The 23397-nt window shown below is 35.2% G+C and overlaps 1 protein-coding gene across 2 annotated transcripts in view; it reads right to left on the bottom strand.

Moving 5' to 3' along the window:
* Positions 1–23397, bottom strand: part of Vrk2 (VRK serine/threonine kinase 2) — a 76374-nt gene that overhangs the window by 13722 nt on the left and 39255 nt on the right. The window contains exons 8-12 of one of the 2 annotated variants that reach the window (XM_042691189.1): positions 23056–23188; positions 13193–13313; positions 9855–9913; positions 4705–4868; positions 2027–2029 (exon numbers count right to left, since the gene is read on the bottom strand). In XM_042691189.1, the coding sequence (XP_042547123.1) occupies positions 2027–2029; positions 4705–4868; positions 9855–9913; positions 13193–13313; positions 23056–23188 (480 nt within the window). The remainder of the gene's footprint in view (positions 1–2026; positions 2030–4704; positions 4869–9854; positions 9914–13192; positions 13314–23055; positions 23189–23397) is intronic. The other variant, XM_042691190.1, reaches the window with a different exon arrangement.

The following is a 23397-nucleotide window of genomic DNA, read 5'->3' on the forward strand; positions in this document are numbered from 1 at the left end:
ATAGGCAAAAACAATATATGTTATACAATGCAATATATGTATACATATATACACACATATATTTATGTAAGTATACACTGTGTAATACCACAATCAAGTTAATTAGCACAATCATCCAATCTATTTCCTTAGGAGATTTTAAGTACAAGATAACTATAGTCGCCACGCAGTATGCTAGATATCCATACCTGATTAATCTTAAAACTAAAGGTCTATACCCTTTGACCAGCATCTCCCCGTTTTCCCTAGCCCAATTCCCTAGAAACTACCATTCTGCTTTCTGTAAGATTTTTTTGTTTCAGGCTTTACATGTAAGTGATACCATACAGTTTTTGTTTTTTCCTTCTGTGACTATTTTATTTCTTTTAATGTGAAATAATCCTGTCCTCTAGGTTCATTTGTGTTGTCAAACTGGCAGACTTCCCTTAATTTTTATCTCACACACACACACACACACACACACAATTTCCTTGATCTTCATTCAATGGGCACTAGGTTCTTCTCATATCTTAGTTACCATAAATAATCTGAACTAAACACAGAGAGGCCCAGGACTTTTAGAGATACCAGTATTTCATTTCCTTTTGAAGAAGTGTGGCTGGTTCTGTTTTCAGTTGAGATATTATTATTGAGGTTTTTAGTAGCTACTATATGTTAAGCAGTAAGGTACTGGTTTTTGCCCTGAGAGTTTCAATTCTCTGTGAGGCTTCCTGGAGCTGATGTCAGCAGTCCTGCCATGGTCACCAATAGCTGATAAACACAGTCATACACAGAGATGGTTCTGCTTTGAATGAAGCCTTTAAAATGGTTAAGAACAAGGAGGGGGGGGGGAAAGTAAGGTGGACTAGAAATTCTTAAACTTTCTTTTCCTCAAAGACATGAAAATAAATACAAGAAACTTACCAAGTATTCCATATAATCAAACAGGACACTATTAAAGAATGTTTCATTTTCAAGCAAAGCAACTCTATTTAAAGGAAGTACTTTTTAATGCTCCATTCAAATTTCACACTGTTCTACAAAACCAAGAATACTTCAGACTCCTAAAATCAATAAAGCAATAATATGCTTCTAAATGGTAATTTTTATTTTACTTTCCTCTCATTTGCAGACAGTAAGTCAGAAGAAAAATTCATACAATCATTTTGAGAAGGCTCGGGAAAGAATTTTCTACACTGTTGTATACAAAGTTGTATACAAAGATTAGGTTTGCTATGGGGAAACTCAGGCTTCAGATAAAAAATTTCCTGTCTGAAATGTAGGAGGACATTCTGGCTCTGACCTATAGCTAGGTTTCTACCCAGTTAAAGTATCCTGAAAGGAAGAATGGAACATTATGTCCAAGTGTCCACACTTCCACTGAGGAAAAAGGCACCATCAAGAATGCATAAACTGATTCACGGACTTACTGGCTCTTGAAATAGTACTCAGGCCTAGATTTGCCTCCACAAACATTGTTTTCCAACAGATGAGATTTTAACCTAAGAATTTTACAACTATATCAGTAAGTAAGTATCATCATTTTTTTTCATTGAGTTTTGAATATGAAATCCCAATGGACTCTGGAGGCCTAGCAGTGGTAGCGGGCGAGCTAAACTGCCACAGGCCCTGGGTACAGTCCCCAGCACTGGGGGTGGGGTTGTGGGAAACCTCACAACCCTCAGTCCCTCAGTTGGTAGCATAAATGAGTTCAGCAGCCCTGATCACAAGTCTTCTCTTTGGACTGACAACGTGACTACAGGAGCTGCCAGAACTACCACTGAGTGATGTCAGCTTACATGCCATCATTTTGATTGAGGCAAGCACCCCCAAGATCTGCTTTTCAGGAAAACTATCACAGCCTGTACTATCTTGACAAAAATTCACTTCCAATTTCTCTCCAATAACAGTATTAGAAGACTTTAAAAAGAAAGCTCAATTGGCATGGGACAGTTTGTGATGCCTAGTAAAATTTCTTATTAGAAAAATACATTTGTTTTGCAAAAAGATGCTATAAGTTTGCTGAGGTTTTCGTGGTGGTATGCACTTTCTAATCCCATACCAAATCAAATTTTTGTTAGTAGTACTCAATTTCCCTCGATAAGTTTCACTTATACTGAATTAAATAACATTTTAAAATAATCTGCCAGCGTTGGTGCCTCCTGCCTGTAATCCTACTTACTCAGGAGGCGGAGACCTGAGGATTCCAGTTTGAAGCCAGTCCTGGTGGGAACTTTATTAAGACTTATCTCCAGTTAACCACGGAAAACTCATGGCCAGTGCCCAGGCTCACACTTCAAGCCCCAGGGCCAGAAAATAAAATAAAGTAAACATCCATGGCCTTTTCCCTTTGAACAATAAAGCATAGGAACATTTTAACTATATACTTTTTCTGTTTCAATGACTGCTTTAAGTATCTGTGTCGAAAGAAAGTTCAAGTGCAGAATTTGTTAGTCTTTTATGGGACTACAGTGATATACATATCAAAAAAACCTTTTTATTAATAAGAAGAATCTTATTAAAATGCAAGAAATAGGAGGCCATGTGGTTGACAGCAATTCTGAACTCTGAAGCTTTTGGTGTTTCCCAGAAACTATTCTGGAATCATTTCTCTGCTTGACTCACTCAGTGTATCTGAGTACAGGATCCTTTCTGTTGTCACAGGTCACTTCTGACCATTTTCAGGTTTGATTTGTTTTGGCATTGCAAAATCTGTAAACTTAAAAAAATTAAGCTATGGGGGGGGGGGATTGGGTGGGGGGGTGGGGGAGGATGGGAAGGGATGGGAAGGGGAAACAAAGGAGGAGGCTACAATGCTTGATAAGAAATGTACTCATTATCTTGCCCATGTAATTGTAACCCCTCTATATAGTATTTTCACAATAAAAAATAATAAAAAATAAAAAATTAAGCTATGTATAGTTTAGCCACATATGATGGGGTTATAGTTTATATGATAATTTTTAAATATATGTATATACCTAATATACTAGCAAAAAAGTCATTGATGACTAAATATTCTGCTGTTAAATATACTTTAATTAGGATGATCACATTGCTAACAGAAATCATGGTCTAAAGAATGAATATTATTCTTGTTTTTACTCAGAAAGTATTCTAATCAAAAGAAATAAAATATTTTTTAATGGAGACTCATTGGAAACATGTTTTATGTTCTATTATCTGCATGTAAAATGGTTTAACAACAAACACCCTTTGAATTTGATGAAACTGAAAATTCTGGTGGATAATAATTAGAATTTTATACCAGAGGATATAGTTATCGGATTTTAGAATGGTTTCTTTTATATTTCAATTAAGTTTATGAAACCGAAAAACTACAAAAAAGTAGAAAACTCTTCTTAAATGAGTGTAGATTAAGTTGTGACCATGACTGCAAGGGGAATGCTATGTCAAGGAAATGGCTCTTTGTTTTGCTGGAAAAGGGATAAAAATACAAAAGTCAATAAAACTGTTAAAATAAGGCTCAGTAATTACCAAGATCAAAATCCAGTGGCTTTTTATTAAACATGAACTTTTGTTCTGCCTCCTGCAATACGTAAATAGTGCTGACAATTGGTTTGTGAGGCACTTGCTACAATAAAATGTAATTGTATCATGAGAGAAAGGTGACAATCAGGAGATCATGAAAAAATTACATATTCTCACTGGTAGTTAATTAGCCATGCAAAACCTCCTCAAACAGATATTCTCTTCTATTAGGAATGATTACTATGCAGGCCTACAGATGTCAATACCACAGTCATTCAAATACTTCTTTTCCTACTAATTGAAGGTTGTAAAGCTCTGGTGCCAAGGTTTTGCTTCCAAAGAGCTAATTTATGACTAGAAGGATATTTTATGTCTTCAGTTGCAGCAGCTACAAAATTCAGCAAATCAGAACCATCTGTGCACTGATACTTGACTCACCATTCATCTAGCAGCCTATCAGTCATATTAGTTTGCATCCTGCATTCTTGGCTCATGAACACTTGTGATGATCCAAAGTTCATAAGAAATATTAAAAGTGAATGGCATTTTGACCCTACCTTATTGTGCATGAATGAAGGAAAACAATTCCCTCCCCATTTTTTTGCATATGGACAGCGTCAAGGAAAAAGTGGATGCTTAATCGCCTATCCAGTAATGTATCTAACAGTAGTCTCAAACTGACACCATCCTCTTCCTAAATATAGTTGGAATTCTAATTCTTTAAGTTTTATCTATTTTTTAAGCTGCTATAAGGGAGATGGTTGTAAGATATCAGAATAAGGAAGTGTGGCAGATTTTTAAAAAATAAATTGTTTCTATATATTGAGCCATCAGTATATACATATAATACCTAATAATATTATCCAACCCTATATTATGATCAGACTGGTAGACAAGGCAGAGTCAGTTAACTAAAGAAAATCCAAAGAAAAAAAGAGACATAAAAGTTCTCATGAATCAGGTTAAGAGTAGCCTTTAACTTAACCCTAGACAGGGGGCATCATGACTGCTTTATTTCTTTAGTAATACTCAACAGGCCATAGATCCTACACAGACAACAGGTAAAATAAATTTCCAACCAACATCTTAGTGCTGAATTAAAAGGGAAATAGGAATTAAATATAACAAATAGGAAACTGACATGAAAGATAGATTTTGAGGCCTAAAACCCATCATGGGACAGAAAACTTTCATACAAGGCTATCACAGGATCCCAGGGATTATATTACTTACTTGATTGGTTGGAGTAAGTGCATTAATACTCTGTCCTTTAGTGGAAAAGTCCAGTGGTTCTAAACATATTCCATCGGGGTTGAGAAGTTTCTTGAGTTTTTGATAGTTTGGCTTTTCATTATAAGCTAAACTATGAACACACATCAAAAATTGGGCTATTTCACCTGTAAAGTATTAAATTTTTTGTCATTCATAATTAGCAATAATTATCCAAACTCTAACAAACTTACTTCTTATATCTTATACATACATACATCCTGACTAAAAATTAACAACTCAATAATCACTTAAAAATTACTATTCAAAAATGACTGAAATGCAGTGACTTGGAAATCTGATATGATGGGACAAATTAGTAATTTTTTACATGTATTTGTTGATATGTTTGATTTTGAGAGGAAATAATTTTTAATAATTATAGTGATTTGATTTTTGAGATGTAACTATTAAGGACTATACAAGATATACTAGATCAGCTATGTCAGATATTTTTTTGACACTACAGGGTTTTGAACTCAAGCAAGTGCTCTACCATCTGAAACACACCCCAGTCCTTCAGATTTTTTTATATTGAATTTTCAAATATTCCATTAAAGTGTTACTTATTATAAACCTTCTGACTTTGAAGGCAAAGAAAAAACAATCTTTGCAAATTTGAACTAATGCTTTCACTTTGAGATGATAGCAGTGCAATTAGAAATGATATGTACATATGACCATATAAGATGATATTAAATGAAATGAACCCCAAGATAGGGACACAAATATTTTTTTTCTTTCTTGCTATTTATAATGTACTATGTGATTTTTTTTGTTTCTTTGTACGTTCCTCCCCCATGGTATAACCCCTGTTTTCACTGTATTTGATTCCAGTGCTCTGCATCTTATATATACGCTTCTGTAATTTGGGGAGGGGAAGGGAAAAAACAAAATGCTTAAATAGGAATACAGGTTGACCCATTGTAACAATGAGATGTACAAGACACTATGTTGAAAATGAACTTTACAACTTCGGTGGGGGGATAGGGGGGTAGTAGTTGTGGAAGTGGGAGGGAAGGGATGGAAGTGGGAAAACAAAGGAGTAGGCCACAAGGCTCGATAGGACATGTACTCATTACCTTGTCCATGTAACTGTAACCTCTCTGTACAGTATTTTAACTATAAAATGTACAAAAAATAAATATATATATATATATATAAAATAAACTGATTCCATGTTTTAGCTACAATTGATTTAATTGTGAGCCAGTGGCTCACACCTGTATTCCTAGCTACTCAAGAAGCTGAGATCTGAGGATCACGATTCAAACGCGATTCAAAGCCAGCCTAGGCAGGAAAATTCGTGAGACTCTTATCTCCAATAAACCATCAGAAAACCGGAAGTGGTGCTGTGGCTCAAGTAGAACACTCTCCTTGAGCTGAATAGCTCAAGGGACAGTGCCCAGGCCCAGAGTTCAAGCCCCATTACGGACACACACACACACACACACACACACACACACACACACACACACACACACACACACACACACACACACACACACACACACACACACACACACACACACACACACACACACGAATTCTGTAATCCTCCCTCCACTCCTGTATGCCTGGCCAGCAAAAGGAATTCACAGCATTGGTGCTTTTGCTCAGTAGGATGAGGGGTAGACACCCTGTATTTTTCCTCTAGTGAGATAACAGTGACAAATCTTCCTCTAAAAAGGTCATAGACCTTTATTTTTAGGGTGTTTTCTGATGCTGGGGATTGAACCCAGTTACTAGCCACTGAACTACACTTCCTAACCTACCAGCTTTTAAGTAAAACCAAAATTAGAACCTAAAGTTAGAAATATAGCTACATGAAAATGCTTACGGGTTGCATTTTATATTTTGCATTTAGGTGGTGGTTAATCTAAACTTGAAATAGGAGTAATATTATAATACCACTTACAAGTTAGTAGTTTAGGTATACTTTTCATTTTCAAATTCTTATCACTGACTCAACTGTGACTACTTCATACTTTTTTGCGTAGGTGCATATATTCCATGATGGTGAAGTCTGGGAAGCTTCATGTGCTGGCAGGAGGAATTCTTCCCTTCCTCTCCTACCTCCATTCAAGTGGAGGATTGCAGAGGCATTGGGTTTCACTTCCTACAGGGAAAATTCCCTAAAGGAGTGGTCAATATCCCCTTCTCCCTGTTAAAGTCAGAGGGACCATTTTAGACCCAACTGTCTACACTTTTGTGTTGTTCTGTCTTTAAAAACATAAAGGTAATGTACTTAGAAGAGAACTCTTGGGTCTGGGCTTTTATTTTTTTCTGGACAAAGGAGTAATTATGCAATCTTTTCTTCAAATTTATGATATATATCAAACTCTGTTATCTAGCATTCAGTCAACCAGATCTCTACTAACTAGCCAACTCTGCTGCTTTATTGCCACATTTATAACTGGTGTTTCCTGGAACCTCTCAGGGGACATCCAACTGCTGAAGGGATGATAAAAAAAAGAAGAAAGATGATATTCACTACCAATAACACTGTTGTTATTTGGTCTTCTGAAAACCGGTAAGCCAGGATTGGTACCTATTTCAATTCTACTAACTAGAATATCCCAAACAGAGAGCTGAGATGGATTTGTTGGGAACAAATCACAGCTCTAAGACAAGAGAAAATTCCTGGCACTCCACCAACTGATAGCAGCTGTGCTGCAAAGCCTTCATGGGACTGGGGTTTGGAAAAATGAGGTACCAGTGAAGTAGTAGAGGGAGAAAATGAGAAGACTCATGTCCAAATTAAATTTATTATTATGAACTTGAAGCTTAAAATTACTGGGATGTAGTACTAGGATGTAGTATTGTGCTGTTAGCCTTGCAAGATCTAGATTTATTATATCAAGTACACTTTAAATTTTACTAGCATATTTCCAGCAATATAAAACAAAAATGCCTCAAGTAGTATGTATTGTGATATTCTCGAATTATCTGCTTTTTTAAGCTTGTGCAATATTAAGTACCATTATTGACTATTATTTCCAGAGATAAAAACCTTTGAAAGTATTACATTGTATTGGGCATGTATACTTGCAAAATTCTTGGCTGTTTCATTTCATAAAATGTCTTAGGAGCCTTTTATAAATCAGTTCCTTTAATTTTCAAGATGGCCCTGCTTCTACAAACAAACCTCCTAACTTAGAACTTCCCTTGATTTTAAAGTTTCAACATTTTGTGCTTTTGAAGTAGTAGAAATCTGCATTATATAAGCAATATTATAGTATAGATTCATATAAATAGTTTGTACTAAGTAGAATGAGGCATGGCTCCTATTTATATTTCTCATATGACTCAAATCTTATCTCAGTATCAGAGGGAAACATTTGTCTGACACAATACAGGGCATCTGGCTTTCTTTTCTAATGCTAAACTGAACAGTTAGCTTTTGTGCAGGAGGGACAAGAAAGCTAAAGTAAATATAAAATTTGAAAAGAACACTAAACTTCATCTCTTTCCTTCTTTCCCACTGGGTTAACCATATTAATATCACTAAGAATTTTAACCACAAGGTACATTGTCATAGTGACCAAGTTATTTAATTCACTTACTAAAACAAAACTTGCACTTCTCAGTCACTTTCCTCTCCTGCTTGGTCCCTCCACTGAAACAGAAGAGCCCCAGAAAGTGGAATGCAGAAATCTTGTGGGGTCAAAGCCTGGGGCTTAGGAAATGCAGGTGGGACATAAGGAACAATTCTGGTTTCTAGTCAATGAAGAATATGAATATAAGTTTAAGATGATTTAGCTCTACTTTTTGACTCACTGATGCTATTTGATCTCAACTGGAGAGCCTGTGTACATATCTGTTTAAGAAGTCAGTTAATCTGGGCACTGATAGCTCACACCTGTAATTCTAGCTACTAAGGAGTCTGAGATCTAAGGATCACAGTCAAAGCCAGCCTGGTCCATGAGACTCTTATCTCCAATTAACTATCAGAAAACCAGAAATGGAATAGTGGCTCACAGTGAAAGAATGCTAGTCTTGAGGGGGGGAAAAAAAAGAGATCAGTGACAGCAGCCAGGCCCTGACTTCAAGCTCCATGACTGACAATAAAAATAAGTAAGTAAATAAATAGTCTGCTAAGACTAGATACCAGTAGCTCACACCTGTAATCATAGCTGCTTAGATAGCTGAGATTGGAGGATCACAGTTCAAAGCCAGCCCAGGTAACAAACTTCACAGATTCTTACCTCCAATTAACCTCTAAGAAGCCAGAAGTAAATCTGTACCTCAAATGATAAAGGACAGTGCCCAGGACCTAAGTTCAAGGCCCAGTATAGGCACAAACACACACACAAAAGATGTCAATGTCAGCTAAAAGCTAACACTGAGACTGTCATGTAAACAGATAATAAGCTTTTGAGAATAAGATCTTATGCTAGAGTTTGCTGGCTCTCTCTATAAGACAAACTAATTCAGTTGTTAAATTAGAATTCATGCCTGCATAAACAAATGACAGGAACTTAATTTCAAGCAGACTTATTATTTTCTACCAATAATATTGTCAGTTAAAGAATTCTAAAAAGTTTTATATGAACTTAAGAAAGTTATGACATATAACTCTAAATCCCAGATCAGATGACTTTGTTAATAAAAAAAAATGCCAGTACAGTATAACCAGTCTAAACAACATATGTGTTTAATGACTTGGGTTTAATTTAGATTACTGACTGAAAGTAGTCCTTCCCTAGGTCCACTTTATCATTTTTCAGCAATAAAAAGAGGAGGAGCAAAACTAGAAAGTTTTAGTTCTCAGAATATCAAGTGCAGTTAACTATTAAATCTATGTATGGTTTTCAAATGATTATCATTTCTTATGGAGCTCTTGAGCATTTTTTGTTTTGTTTCCTGTGCTGGAGAGCAAACACAAGGCCCTGTGCATGTTACATAAGCACTCTATCTCCTGGGTACATCCCAGCCCTGTGTTCTTGTGTTCCAATGCCAAAGATAATCAAAACATTTGCTTCTCTGGAAAATTATCCATAATCCTGCAATCATTCCTTCTACTCTGTAGGAATAGAAGTGGGTGGATGGAGCAAGAGTGACAAATGTGGTAACCTGTAAAGCATCAAAGTAGAGATTATTATTTGACTTACACAAACTGCTTCCAGAAGGAGCCCATTTAAGCACTGACTCTGGAAGCTCATCTAAAAGACTAAAACAAAAAAGAGAGTAACATACAATTAATTTATTTTCAATCCCATGATTCACCATTTTTAATTAGAAAACAAAACTAATTGTATGTTGGTAGGTCACTAAAATTGTTACCTCATTTGTTCTTTTTAAATTGAGTATCAAATGAATTTATAGGAGTTGAAGGAATGCAACAGATTAGTCTATATATTACACACAGATGTAAAAGATGTTTCATTTATCAAAGAAGTTTCCCCTATTTCCTCATTTTCCATCTTCCTGAGCAATAAGCAGCAGTTATTGCTCTTATGGATGACCTATTACACTATATTTTATTATTTCCACATCATTATCGACTTACTATGTCACAATAAAATTTACCTGAATTAGAACTTTTTGAGTTACAGCAAATAGCAAATATATACTAGAAGCCCAAGGATTTTAAGTGTTTACTGGCACAAACTTCCTATTCATTCTTATTATTAAAACAGCATTAAGGGAAATTGAAAACTACTTTAATGGGGCTGGGAAGGTGGCTCAGTGGTAGAGCACTTGCCTTGCATGCCTGAGGCCCTGGGTTCGATTCCACACCGCATAAGCAAAAAGAAAAAAAGCCGAAAGTGGTGCTGTGGCTCAAGTTGTAGAGCGCTAGCCTTGAGCTGCAGAGCTGAGGGACAGCGCCCAGGCCCAGAGTTCAGGCACCACGACCGGACCCCCTCCCTCCCCCCAAAAAAACTTGAAAACTACTTTAATTTAAAAAAATTGTTTAAATAGGGATACAGGTGGACCCATTGCAACAGTGAGATGTACAAGACGTTATGTTGAAAAATGAACTTTACAACAAAGCAAGGATGGGAGGGGAGTGGGGGATGGGGATGGGAAGGGATGGGAAAGGGAAGGGAAACAAAGGAGGAGGCAACAATGCTTGGTAAGAAATGTACTCATTCCCTTGCCCATGTTATTGTAACCCCTCTGTACGGTATTTTCACAAACACACACACACAAAACTCATGAAAAGAGACCATTAAATATAACAAAGTTCATTTTTAATGTACATATCATGTATTTCCTTATTAGTATCAGGTAAATATCGAAACTACCTATCCAGAATTCTAGTCTCACAAAAAAAAAAAACCATGGCCAGAGATGACCACAAAGAAGGTGTTCCATATCATTATCCATTTTTAAGGCAATTGAGAGCCTTTGGGTAAAAATCACATTCAGTTTTCTTTTCCCTTTGTGTCTGCAGCCTTGTAGACTACTATACTTTTACTTTTATCTTTGGATTCTTGGTCATATATGGACAAAAATGGGGAAACCAGAGGCTATTAGTATGGTTCCAGATTTTTTTTGAAGATCCAGACTGGACTTGGAATGAGGATACAAGGGATACACACTGCTGTCCCAGGCTTTCAGATTCTAAATGTGAGGACTCGGGAGGAAGGAATGCCTTCAGGCTGGAGCTGACAAGCCACACTGTGCTCACCTCAAAACCACTCCTCAAGTTTGTTTTTAACCCACCTGTAATAGCAACAAGGAGGTGACCCTTTAATTGCAACTCACCAATTTTTTAATCATCTAGACACTAAACAATGTAGAAATACAGTATAGATGATTTAAGCCAAATTTTGTACGGTAGGAATGCAGAAGTGGGGATGTTTTATCTGGATTGTGTGACAATTTTTTTCTCAGGAACTTACCACTGGAAAGGAATATTTATTTTTCATGTAGGTCACTATATATGTATATTGCAATATTTGCAATATTTTATGGTATTCTATGATTAGAGAGGTTATCAAGAAATACAAAAGGAAAAGAATAGAAAAAATTTAACTTCTTTTCAGAGTTTTAAACTAAATAAGTACAACTCTGAAGTTACTTTAGCTAGAAATATATAAACATTTAATTAGAATTCTTGATAGGAATGATTCACAATCTCAGGCACAGATTTAACAGCAACAACAGATGCATTGATCTAATGTCACCTATGTCCAGAAAAACAAAGTGCCTAAGAGAGGAAGTGGTGTTATGGTTGAATCTATAAATTCCATGTGGGAATCTATAATTCCCATAGTAATGGGAATACATAAACAGCTTTGATGTATTGTTTTCCACTCAGCTTACTGAGATTGGGTAATATCCTGTATTTAAATGTCTGGCATTGTAATTCTAGTGGTTTTATGCAAGTTTTTCTTTTAATATAACTACTTGTTTTAGTCTTGCATGTATATATATGCATATACTTATGCATATATGGAAACCGTTTATGTATTCCCATTACTGTGCTTTGACTCAACCCATACTTTAAGAGAATGTTAGTTATACCGAGGTTAATATGGACATATCACCCAGCAGATAAATGATTAGGTAGTTCTAATACTGACTTACATAAATGCGTTAGTTTTAGGAAAGGGTCTAGTCTACAATTAAGACTGCAGGTGGAGAACCATTTTATGTATGTAAGTATTAACAAATACAACCTATTATTTTGAATATACAGACTAACTAATGTACTGAAATCACACTGAATTTAAATGGATGTACATGAATAAGCTACCTCTCTTTATACACTTTTCTTGTGACTTATCCTACTTAAAACTCAGTATTATTATTTCTGTGGGAACTGCTATGGAACATATCCTGGAATGTATAAAACACTGGTTATTCTCTGCCATATCCAACTGTAAAAAAATAACCTTCTGTTGTAAAGTTGACCTAAATCTTATACTAACAAAATTTAGATGATAAAAATTGAATGTCAAATATTAAAAATGTTTATGTGGCTGCAAGATTCTCTCACATAAGCAGCTCATATAAAATTTTTGTTTGTTTCTTAAGAAACAAAACATACTCCCTCTGAGAGGAATAAGAGGTATATTGTTATCACTTGAAAAATACAAGCCCTAATTGTCCTGCTTCACATTGTTGCTGTGCACAGTTAACGTCAATCACACTAAGCTCAGATGACTTCCACACATTGGTGCAATGCTAATTTGAAAATAATGTCCCTTGCAAACACTACCACCTAGACTTTAAGCTCCGGAAAACACCCTTACAGAAACATACTGAACCTGATGTTCTGGGCTGTAATTCAGGTACATGTGATTTTATAGATGTTATCTTAATGAATTTTATGTCTGTTAGTTTTGTTGGTTTTTTTTTTTTAATCCTTTTCGAATTAAAGAAATTTGCTTTGGCTGTCATGGTGGATGAACGACAGTTTTCTCTGGGATATCAGCTCCCTTTCATGTATGACTTTAGACCTGCTGCAGAAAGTGATGGAAAACTTGGGAATTCATACTTTCTTTTAGCAGTCTGGACAGCCACCGGGTCCTGCAGGTTCTGTTCCCAGGGCAGTTTCCCACACAACCACTGCAGCATGCAGTAGCCCAGGATTTCAACATCACTTCTTCTGGACAGGGCTGTAGGAAAAAGCGTGGAGAGAGAAAGAGGGCATAAGCAAGTTCTTGAGAAATAGAGAAATGAACTACCACTGACAAAATCTGAAAAAGCCCAAATGGGCAAAGTGTTTTGTTTGTTCAGCTGGAGTAAAACTTAAAGGCCCTGGCGTTTGGCCTGCGTCCACAGACAGGCAATGACTTGTTGCTGCTGAAAGGAAGGGTCAGTTTCCTCACCTCCTCCAACTTCATCTTTCCTTAGTCTGGCCTGTCATATGAACTTGATCCCCATGGCCTCTGACATGATCCAGACAACCCATAACCGGCACCAACACTTTCTCAAAGAGCCAAGCAGTAAAACAAAGAAATAAATGTCTGCAGCTAAATTGCTAACACATGTTCCAGGAAGTCCATGGGGTCTGCATTGGTCATGCAGAGACCCTCTGAGCGCAGACTAAACATTGATGGCCTTTCCTGCTCCATTTGCACTAGTGGCAACATAGGCAGTGGAAAGAATATGACAAAACTGCCATCTAGTGTGCAGTCTAAAAACAGGTCTGTCTGAAGAGTTTCCAATTACATGAGAGCAAAAGAAAACATGTTCACAGCTTTAGATACACAGTTATAAAGGTTACCAAAGTTATCTTTAGCACCAACTAACAATTCAACTCACACATCAGAAAATACAAAAGTATTGGTATGGGGTACAGACAGGATGGTGTTCAGCTAAGCAGAGTATTTCAATTTTTAATATAATATGGCTTTTCAAAACACACACTATAAGAATATTTTCAGACTCCTGTAAATCTCATTTACGTCAAACTATTAAACGCTGTGGACTAATTTCATAATAATTTTAAATGCTCTAGCAAAATGCCATATCAAAAGATGGACAGTGAAACTTAAGAAACGTGTCACGATACTTACGTACAAGTCATTCAAATAATAATTAAAACACCAGCAAATACCCATAAAATAAACTCATTTTTATAACCATTCCAAGTGGCTAGAAAAATAACAAGCCAGTATTCATATCTTCTACTACTTGAACATTCATCTACACCTAGGAGCAATATATGCTCATTAAAGCTGTTGTAAACGAGTCCCCTATTTTATTATGTTTCATTAAATACACTCTGAAAAAAGTCACTCAGTGAACTTAAGTCTTGAATTTAAAAAGTCATTCACTAAGAGCAATGTGCCAAAACAATGTGCAACTGCTTTGAGTTACCACGCATAAGTTATTATAAAGGCAGAAGACAAGATTAGCTCTTACACATACTCTATCTTAACTGCTATTAGAGTATTGGATTATTAAAGGCCCTTCAATGCAGTAGAATGCTGCAGTCCCATGGGTGCCGTTTACTTTCTGCACAGTCCTAATGCAAGACTTGGCTCTCATATTAAAATAAAAACAAAGTCTCTACCATGCTGCTCTGTAGTGATTTCTTCAGTAATAAATCTCCCATTAATAATGGAATGGTTCCATTCGTACAGATGTGCTCACAAGTCCCTTTTCCATTATGGCAATTCCTGATTACCACCACTTAAAAAATTCACATCCTTTAAATTTTCAAAAACTGATATTCTAGCACCTGTTTGGATGACAGAGGCTACACATAAGTGGCCCTTGGAGGAAAAACAATAAGAATTAAAATGGAACGAACCTTCCCAGCCACTTTCCTCCCTCCCCCCAACTGAGGGATTAATTGATATGAAGCTGTAAGTAATGACAAGTCATTTATATTTCTGAAACCAATCTTTCATAAACTGGTCTTCATTTAAAATAGTCCTTGGAGAGTTCACTTCACTTCACTATTATAGTTTGGTCTCATCTAATTAAAATATGTGACTTTTTTTATTTTTTTCACTTATTTTACTGTAGGTATACACTAACTATGGTTAAGCAAACATTCCACTAAGTCTTAGAGAAATACTTCTAGTATTATAAAGAATATCTAGTAGTCACCCTTTGCTATGATTATTAAGATAAAAAAACATTAAAAATAGGCTGAGTACATCTCTCTCCTCAAAATTCCCTCACAGAGAAACAAGCGGAAAAGTTTTAATTGTTTTAGGGAAGTTCAAAATCTCTGACTGTATAAATAATTATGTCAACTGTCTACTCAGAGAAGAGCAGTTGCAATGCCTGTTGAACCACTTAAAAACCAGTATACAGGAGGGAAAATACAAAAGAAAAAAAGAAACCATGTAGTACACTGAGAACAATAACAAAGAAAAAACCTCTTATGTCCATATCTTAGAGTTCATTTTCCTTAGCATCATTTTATACAGTGACATGTACAAAGCTATTGAGCTATTATGCTCAGCTGATAAGATTATTCTTATTACAAATAAGGGAGACCATGGTACCTATGTTTCTTTTGGTCTGGCCTACATCACTTAATATTATTTTTTTCCAAGTCTTCCTGATGGAAGCATAGAATTCCAATACACACACACACAAACACACACACACACACCCCACACATTTTCTTGATCCATTCATCTACTGAGGGGCATCTTAGCTATGGTAAATAATGCTGAGATAAACATGGTTGTGCTGGTAGCTTTAGTGTGACCTTGTTTGTGGTCATTTGGGTAAATCCCAGAAGTGGGATTGCTGGGTCATAGGGAAGCTCTATGTGGAGTCTTTTGAGGAACCTCCATACTGCTTTCCAAAGTGGTTGAACAAGTTTACACTCCCACCAGCAATGCAGTAGGGTTCTCTTTTGGCCACATCCCTTCCAGCATCTGTTGTTAGATTTCTTAATTATATCCTAACTGGAGTGAGGTGGAATTTTAATGTTGTTTTGATTCACATTTCTTTTTTGACCAGAGATGTTGAGCCTTTCTTCATGTTTCTATTGGCCATTCTTATTTCTTCTTCAGAGAAGTCTCTCTTTAAGTTTTAGCCTACTTATTAATGGGATAGTTGTTTGAGGATTTGTTTTGGGGGGATTTAATTTTTTGTGTTTGAATATATTTTAGATATAAGCCTTTGTCTGTTATATGGCTAGTGAAGATCTTTTTCCAATCTGTGGGCTTTCTACTGATCTTACTAGCCATGTCCTTTGCCATGTAGAAGCTCTGCAGTTTAATGCAAGCACATTTGTCCAACCTTTCTTTGATTTGTTGTGTATCTGTTGTCACTGTATTCAATTTTGGTACCCTGAGTATTGTATATATATATTTATTATATTTATTTAGCGTAGGGGAGGGGAAAAACAAAATGGTGAGACAAAGGACAAAGGGAGAACCTATACAACTGCAATAGTCACAAGACAATATGTTGGTGATGATCTGTATAGTTTGGTTGGAGGGGATTAGGGAGGAGGAAAAAAGGGAGAAAAAATGAGGGACAGGGTAACCAGGTACACAAGAAGCTCCTTTACTTAAGTAACTGTAACCCCTTTGTATATCACCTTGACAATACAATTAAAATAAGAAATAAAAGAGTATTCTAGGTGACAATGTTAGAATCAATGTGTCATTTACATTCAGAATTGATCAACGAACAGAACTACTGAGGTCTGTCTTTATTGTTACTGTTTTAAATGTACCATGTGATTTTATTTGTTGTTGTTGTTGTTTCCTTTGTATGTTCTTTCCCTTATGGCATACCCTCTGTTGTCAATGTATTTGATTTTGATACCCTCCATCTTGTATATACGTATGTCTAATCTGGGGAGGGGAAGGGGAATAACAAAAGGCTGAAACAAGGGCACAGGTTGATCCACTGCAACAAGGATACCACAGGACAGTATATTGGAAATGAACTTTACAACTTTGGGCAGGGGGTGAGGGAGGAAGGGATAGTGGGACAACAAGGGGGTAAGGGGTAACAATAATCCACAAGAAATTACTCATTGCCTTATTTATGTAACTGTAACCTCTCTGTACAGCATCTTAACAATAAAATAAAATTTAAAAGAGAATGTAGAGGTGCATGCAGTTCAGTGATAGACTGCTTGCCCTAGATTCAATTTGTGAACCACAAAAGAATAAAATAATAAAAAATGCAAAACATTTAATTTGCAAGTTGCTTCTTATATAATTTTCAAACTCATTTTAAAATATGTTAAGTGAAGCAGTATACAAATGAGCCCAGTACTAGGAACCCATAGAGTCGTAATCAAATTCTAGCCTTATCATAATTATATACTTTAGCTCTAAAATTCAGTGATAGTATGTTATATTTTTCTTTTAATTTATTTGCATCCATTAGGATAGAAAATGTATCATGGATTGTTTTCTCTCTGAGTCATATATTTGCATGTTTAGTGTAATTTGGTAATTAATATGGTCATTAATAAGTTTACCTATAGATATAAAAATTTTCACTGTTATCATTGTTTGAAAATGTAGTGTTATTAATAATTTTTTTCCTTGATACTTCCTCAAGTTCATTTCCAAATATTATTTAGCATCTAATTTTATTAGACTTACTAAATGCAGCAAATTACTCTTTTCATTTAGTATGTGGTATTCAACATTGCAAAATAACAAAGTGTTGTCAATGTAACCATAATTGAAACAATAGATACAGATAGGGACATAAATTCTACTTGAATAAAAAAGCAGATCCTAGCAATAGGTGATGCTAGAATGCATCATTAAGAACAATTGAAATAGTAGGGGAAAACAAAAGAGAGGGTAACAATGCTCGATAGGAAATGTACTCATTGCCTTGCTTGTGTAACCGTCACCCCTCTGTACAGTATCTTTACAATAAAAATATTTTAAAAATTGATATGATTTATAGAAAGGTGCTATTGTGCCAAGCACTCTATTTACTATTCAAACAGTGTAAGGTAAATACTACTAAAAATACTGACAAATAAGAAAACAGGCTTGGAAAAGTAAAATAACTCATTCAAAAATCACAGAGAAAACAACTGACATACCTCAACATGGAAGTTCAAGTATTTCAGAATCCAAAGTTAATGCTTTGTCTTATAATTATGCACATACTTATTAGTTCTAGGTTTTGTTTTGTTTTGTTTTGGGGTGAAGGACTGAACTCAGGGCCTCAAATTCCCTATCACTAAGCTGCACTGTTCGCGTTAATTTTTACATCATTCAAACAATAGTTTATTTTATACATATACTTTCATAGCTAAGTATCTATCTAAAGCAAACATTTTAACTTAAAATACTGTGAGACACATAACACAAAGGTACTTTGTCCACGCTGCCACCTCCTCCCATTGCTGTAAGGTTCTCATCCTGGGCTCAGAGTCAATGAAGCCAACAACTCTGGACTGAAACCTATGAAACCACCAGCTACAATAAATCCTTCCTCCCTTAAGTTTTGTTTTTTAATGTCAAGTATTGTGTCACAGCAATGCAAAGTCTCACTGACACACCATCAATAACTACAATTTCAAAAATGTTATTAGAAAAAGGTAGAATGGAATTTTTCATGTCTCAAATAAAACATTAAGCCCAGATCTCTCGTTTTTCCGGTACCTCTTGTATTCTAAGTCCTAGGATTTATTTTTTGTACTTTTGTTTAGTTTGTGAAACTGTAGTTTGTGGAGATTTGAAAGTTATGCATCACAGTAAAGATTCCTTACATTTCCTATTGTATATTCTTAACAAAATAGTTCAACTGAAAACCCAAAGCATAAATCAAGCTTTTAAAAGCAAGGTTTTTCACTATCATTTATAAATTAACCAAGAACTTTATAATAGTAGTCAAATTTACCTAAAAGAGGAAATTAAGTCTATTTTTAACTACCAATGAAATATGGGATATATTAATGTTTGATAATTTACCTTAACATTGTACCTACCATAGGTAAATGAGGTCCATTTTTAAAAATTATTGTTTTAGAATATAAATATAATGCAATCAATGTTGTTTTCCAAGTTTGGGAACAGAAACACATTTTCAGTTTCACATATATTTTGTAAGTTGGAATGCTAAAGTGAAATGAAATCATGCAAGAAATAACACAAGACTTGGATTTCATATACTGTAGCAATTGGCAAAAATAAAAACTATGTAATATATTTCTTTCCTTGACATTGAATATATTACATAAACAAATGGACAATTAAAATGCGATTTAGCTATCATATATTATGGTCATCAATGATGTCAAATTAAAACAGGTATTATATACTCAATGCCCAGGTCTGAACTATTTAAGAAAGCTCAATATGTTAAATGCAGTATATCTCTAGAGAAATTAGGTATTGACTGCACGCCTCAGTGAGTAGAAAAATCTACAAAAATCCATACCACACATTGATCCAAATATTGCTTCCTAACATTACTAAGAATGTAACAAATTTTAAAATAGTGTATTTGACACAGATATAATTCTCCTTAATTATCAGGCAATAAGAACAAAATATGTCAATGTTTATTTATGCTACTTTTATGAACAGTAAAAATTAATAATGGAAGAAATAAGCCTAACATACATAACTCGAATTTTATACTAAATGAGGCAATTTGGCCACTTAGAAAATACCTGTAGATTACACAAGAGAATTGAGTTTGGAATAATAACTGCAATGTTTAAAAAGCATATAGATGCATAGATGATAATACTTCCATTCATCCATTTGTTTAAAGCCACCTCTAGATATTTTTCTATGTATAATTTGGTTCATAATAAAATAAGCTAGTACCTAACATGGTATTTTCTTTCCCTCTCAGCTACCCTCACTTTACATGAAATTGAATTAGAAAATCTTAGGTGAGAGGGCTGAGTGAAACCCCATACAAACTCCTTCTGTATATATATAAAAATCCATAGAAAAATGAGCAGTACCTTCAGCTTCGGAGTAACTACCACAAAAATCACTAGCAGAAAGCAGTCGGTCTGATCAGGTTAGCGGTCTCTACTGAGTGGCTAGCTCCTAAGACAGTTTCACTTTAAAGCCTGAAGATGTTCCCTGACATACCTGACACAGAGCAAATGTTTTGGCATCTAGAAGTTCTATTTCACGTTGAAGACTCTTTTCCTTTTTGCTCTTTATGCTTTTTTATACTATCTTTCCTTAGTATTTGCTCTCAAAGCTGGACTGATACAGAAAAATATTTTTCCGAGTTTCAACTACTTAGAGACTACAACAAAAGTAAACAGAAATGTGTATGCATCGGCCCTTCTACACTTACTTATAGGATTCATAACCCTGTTGTTTGTTAGATATGGCTAAAGGGTATGTTTTATTTTAGAAATTTGTACAAAAGATAGTAGGAATGAACTATTCAAACATTTAGGAATATTAAAATTTCCACTTAGGTATATCAAAATTTCCACTTAGTACTAGACTAAAGCTGCATATTAAAATTTCAGCAAATACATATGAACATTTTTAATTTGCATGTATGTGAATATATATACATTTTACATACAGAGACACCAAGAAATTTCCAATAAATCATTTTAAATGCATTAAATTGTGCTATTTATGGAGATCCTGAATACCCTCTGATATAAGTAAATATCTCAAGGTAAAATTTACCAGCAAATACCAAAATATTTAATGTAAGCTCTTTGCTGAATAGTATTTCTAGTATATAATATAATGACCATTTTAAGTTAAATCTTCTTCAAAAGACCTAGAGTGGTGAAAAATACTTGCAATATCAACAAGTAGGGCTGAGAAGGTGGCTCAGTGGTAGAGCGCTTGCCTTGCATGCATGAGGCCCTGGGTTCGATTCCTCAGCACCACATAAGCAAAAAGAAAAAAGCCGGAAGTGGCGCTGTGGCTCAAGTGGTAGAGTGCTAGCCTTGAGCTGAAGAGCTGAGGGACAGCGCCCAGGCCCAGAGTTCAGGCCCCACGACCAGACCTCCCCCCGAAAAAAATCAACAAGTATTATGATTTAAGGGAGAAAAAAAGTTTAAATAATCTGCAGAATAAAAATTTCTACAAAACTTCCATAAAGATAGCATAATGAAAACATCACCTTGAAACTACATAATTACCTAAAGAGAACTTGCAGAATTGTCACTGTCCAGACTTTGGCCAGCATAACACATAATACCTCTACTTCTACAGTTACAATGCTTTCTTAGCTTTCTTAGTCCTCAAACCAGACTGTATCAGGATTAGAGTGCTAGTTCAAGTAAGTGGCCCAACTATAAGTTAGTATCACTAATTGGACAAGTGTTTAAGAATCTGTATGATGAGTGTTCTGTTACGCCAGTTGGTAAAAAGTACTTTCAGGTTTCTGAAAAATATTAGATATCATCAAAAAAAGCTTGGAAAAAGTGAAGAATGAAATTCATTGGGAGAAAAAGACATTAATAAAAGAACACTATCAGTGAGTACTTCTAGAGTCTAAAATAGCATTTTCTTAATCAGAGCCAAACTTCAACTCTGTCTTTAACTGTTTGCTGATTTATTAACAACATAAATGGTGAAAAACTACACAATACCACTATATTTTTGAGTGACCATTACTTTTCTAACAAAACTATACTTGACAAAAGCATAGTGATTTGTTTTACTGTGTTCTAAAGTACAAAAGCTAATAGCTGTTTTAGAGACTGTGACCTAAGATTCTTCTTCACAGGAAGAATGTATACAACTGACAAACTTGTTTCACTATTTCATGGCCTACCTTAAACTAGTGTAGGTTTTAATTGCTCTGTAAAATGATCAAGACCTTCTACATTACATGGCCAATGGTGCTTTTAATAGAAAAGGCAATAATATACAGTTGTTTGGGCCACTAAAGCTGGAAAATAGCAGTTTAGGTTAACAGTTCAAAAACGATTAACAAGTACAAATGAGTAATCGTCTTTTCATGAACACGTGGTCTTTTCAAAGCTGTTTATAAATTATTTGTTGGGTTTAGCATATTTGAAAATATTTTTATAAACATAGTTTATAAATAATATAATTTTGAGAACCAAAGTTTTATAATAACACCATTTTTTTCAATAGCATAACATTAGAATTGACTTTTTGTCTTGCTGACAGAGCAACTAAGAAAGTACAGTTGCATTGACCATATTGATTGTGAACAAAGCAACCGTCAGTGGGACTCAGCACCATATATTTTCAATATTGACCTCCTACTTCCTTTTCCATGGCTTTCTGGGTCGGCTATTGGATTTAGACTGCAGAGTAATAAACAGCTAAGGTTTAATTAATGGTAAATGAATACAAGACATAGGTTATGACTTTAACTAATTAGGGAATTGTTGAATTAAGTCTGCCTTGGAATTCAAGGCAGTACAATCAATATCCAATAAAAGGACTATGTATGTAATTTACCTGCAAATGTGTTTCCAATACCATCAAAGTGAGTTTAAATAAGTAAGATATATGAAAGGCGACTAGAAGAGATTTCCACAAGTTAACACTTTACAGTTTCAGAAGAGACATTCTTATTGTGGAGGATGGTACTATCTAAAGCTTTGATCTGTGTACAACAAAAATAGAAATAATTGATAATGTGTGCAGCTTCACCAAATCTGTGATTCTCACTCCAGCATAAAAACTCAGCACTGACCTCCAAGTTTAATATATTCAAACTAGCAATTTTCTAGGTAAAATGAACATCTAGTTTTGTTTACCTGACACCGTTTTGCTCCTCCCTCAGTTGCTACAGTCTCCAACCACTGGAGAATATTCATTGGTATACATTGGTATAGCAGGAATTCACCACTTTTCATAAAAAGCTCAACAGTGCACTCACTCTTCAAGCTGACTATGCAAAGGTCACTCCACACAGCTCTAATCTCTTGACTCTAATCATTTTCTGAAATAAAAGAAAAAGAGAAAAGAATCTTACCTACTCCCTTGTGGGCATCCAAACTGGTAAACTCTATTGTCCCATTATGGCCTTTTCTTGGGTTTTCTTGATACTGTTTGTGGTTCCCATTGGGACAATACCTGTAGGAAAGTCCATAATCTGCAAGATAAACCTGGAAAGACATGAACAGGCAAATAAGTAATGCCTTTGTCCTCTGAAACTATAACCTTCATAATTAAGTCTTAAGAAACTGGTGATTTAAGTATAGCCATGGAGCTATATTTTATTAAGCCAAATGGCGCTTTATGATAAAAGATATACAACTGGGGGCCATAACACTAACTTTCCAACCTAATCCTTACATTATCATAGGCATATCTT

Source organism: Dipodomys spectabilis, unplaced genomic scaffold, assembly GCF_019054845.1.
Source record: "Dipodomys spectabilis isolate Male_0828 unplaced genomic scaffold, ASM1905484v1 ptg000141l, whole genome shotgun sequence".
NCBI lineage: Eukaryota > Metazoa > Chordata > Mammalia > Rodentia > Heteromyidae > Dipodomys > Dipodomys spectabilis.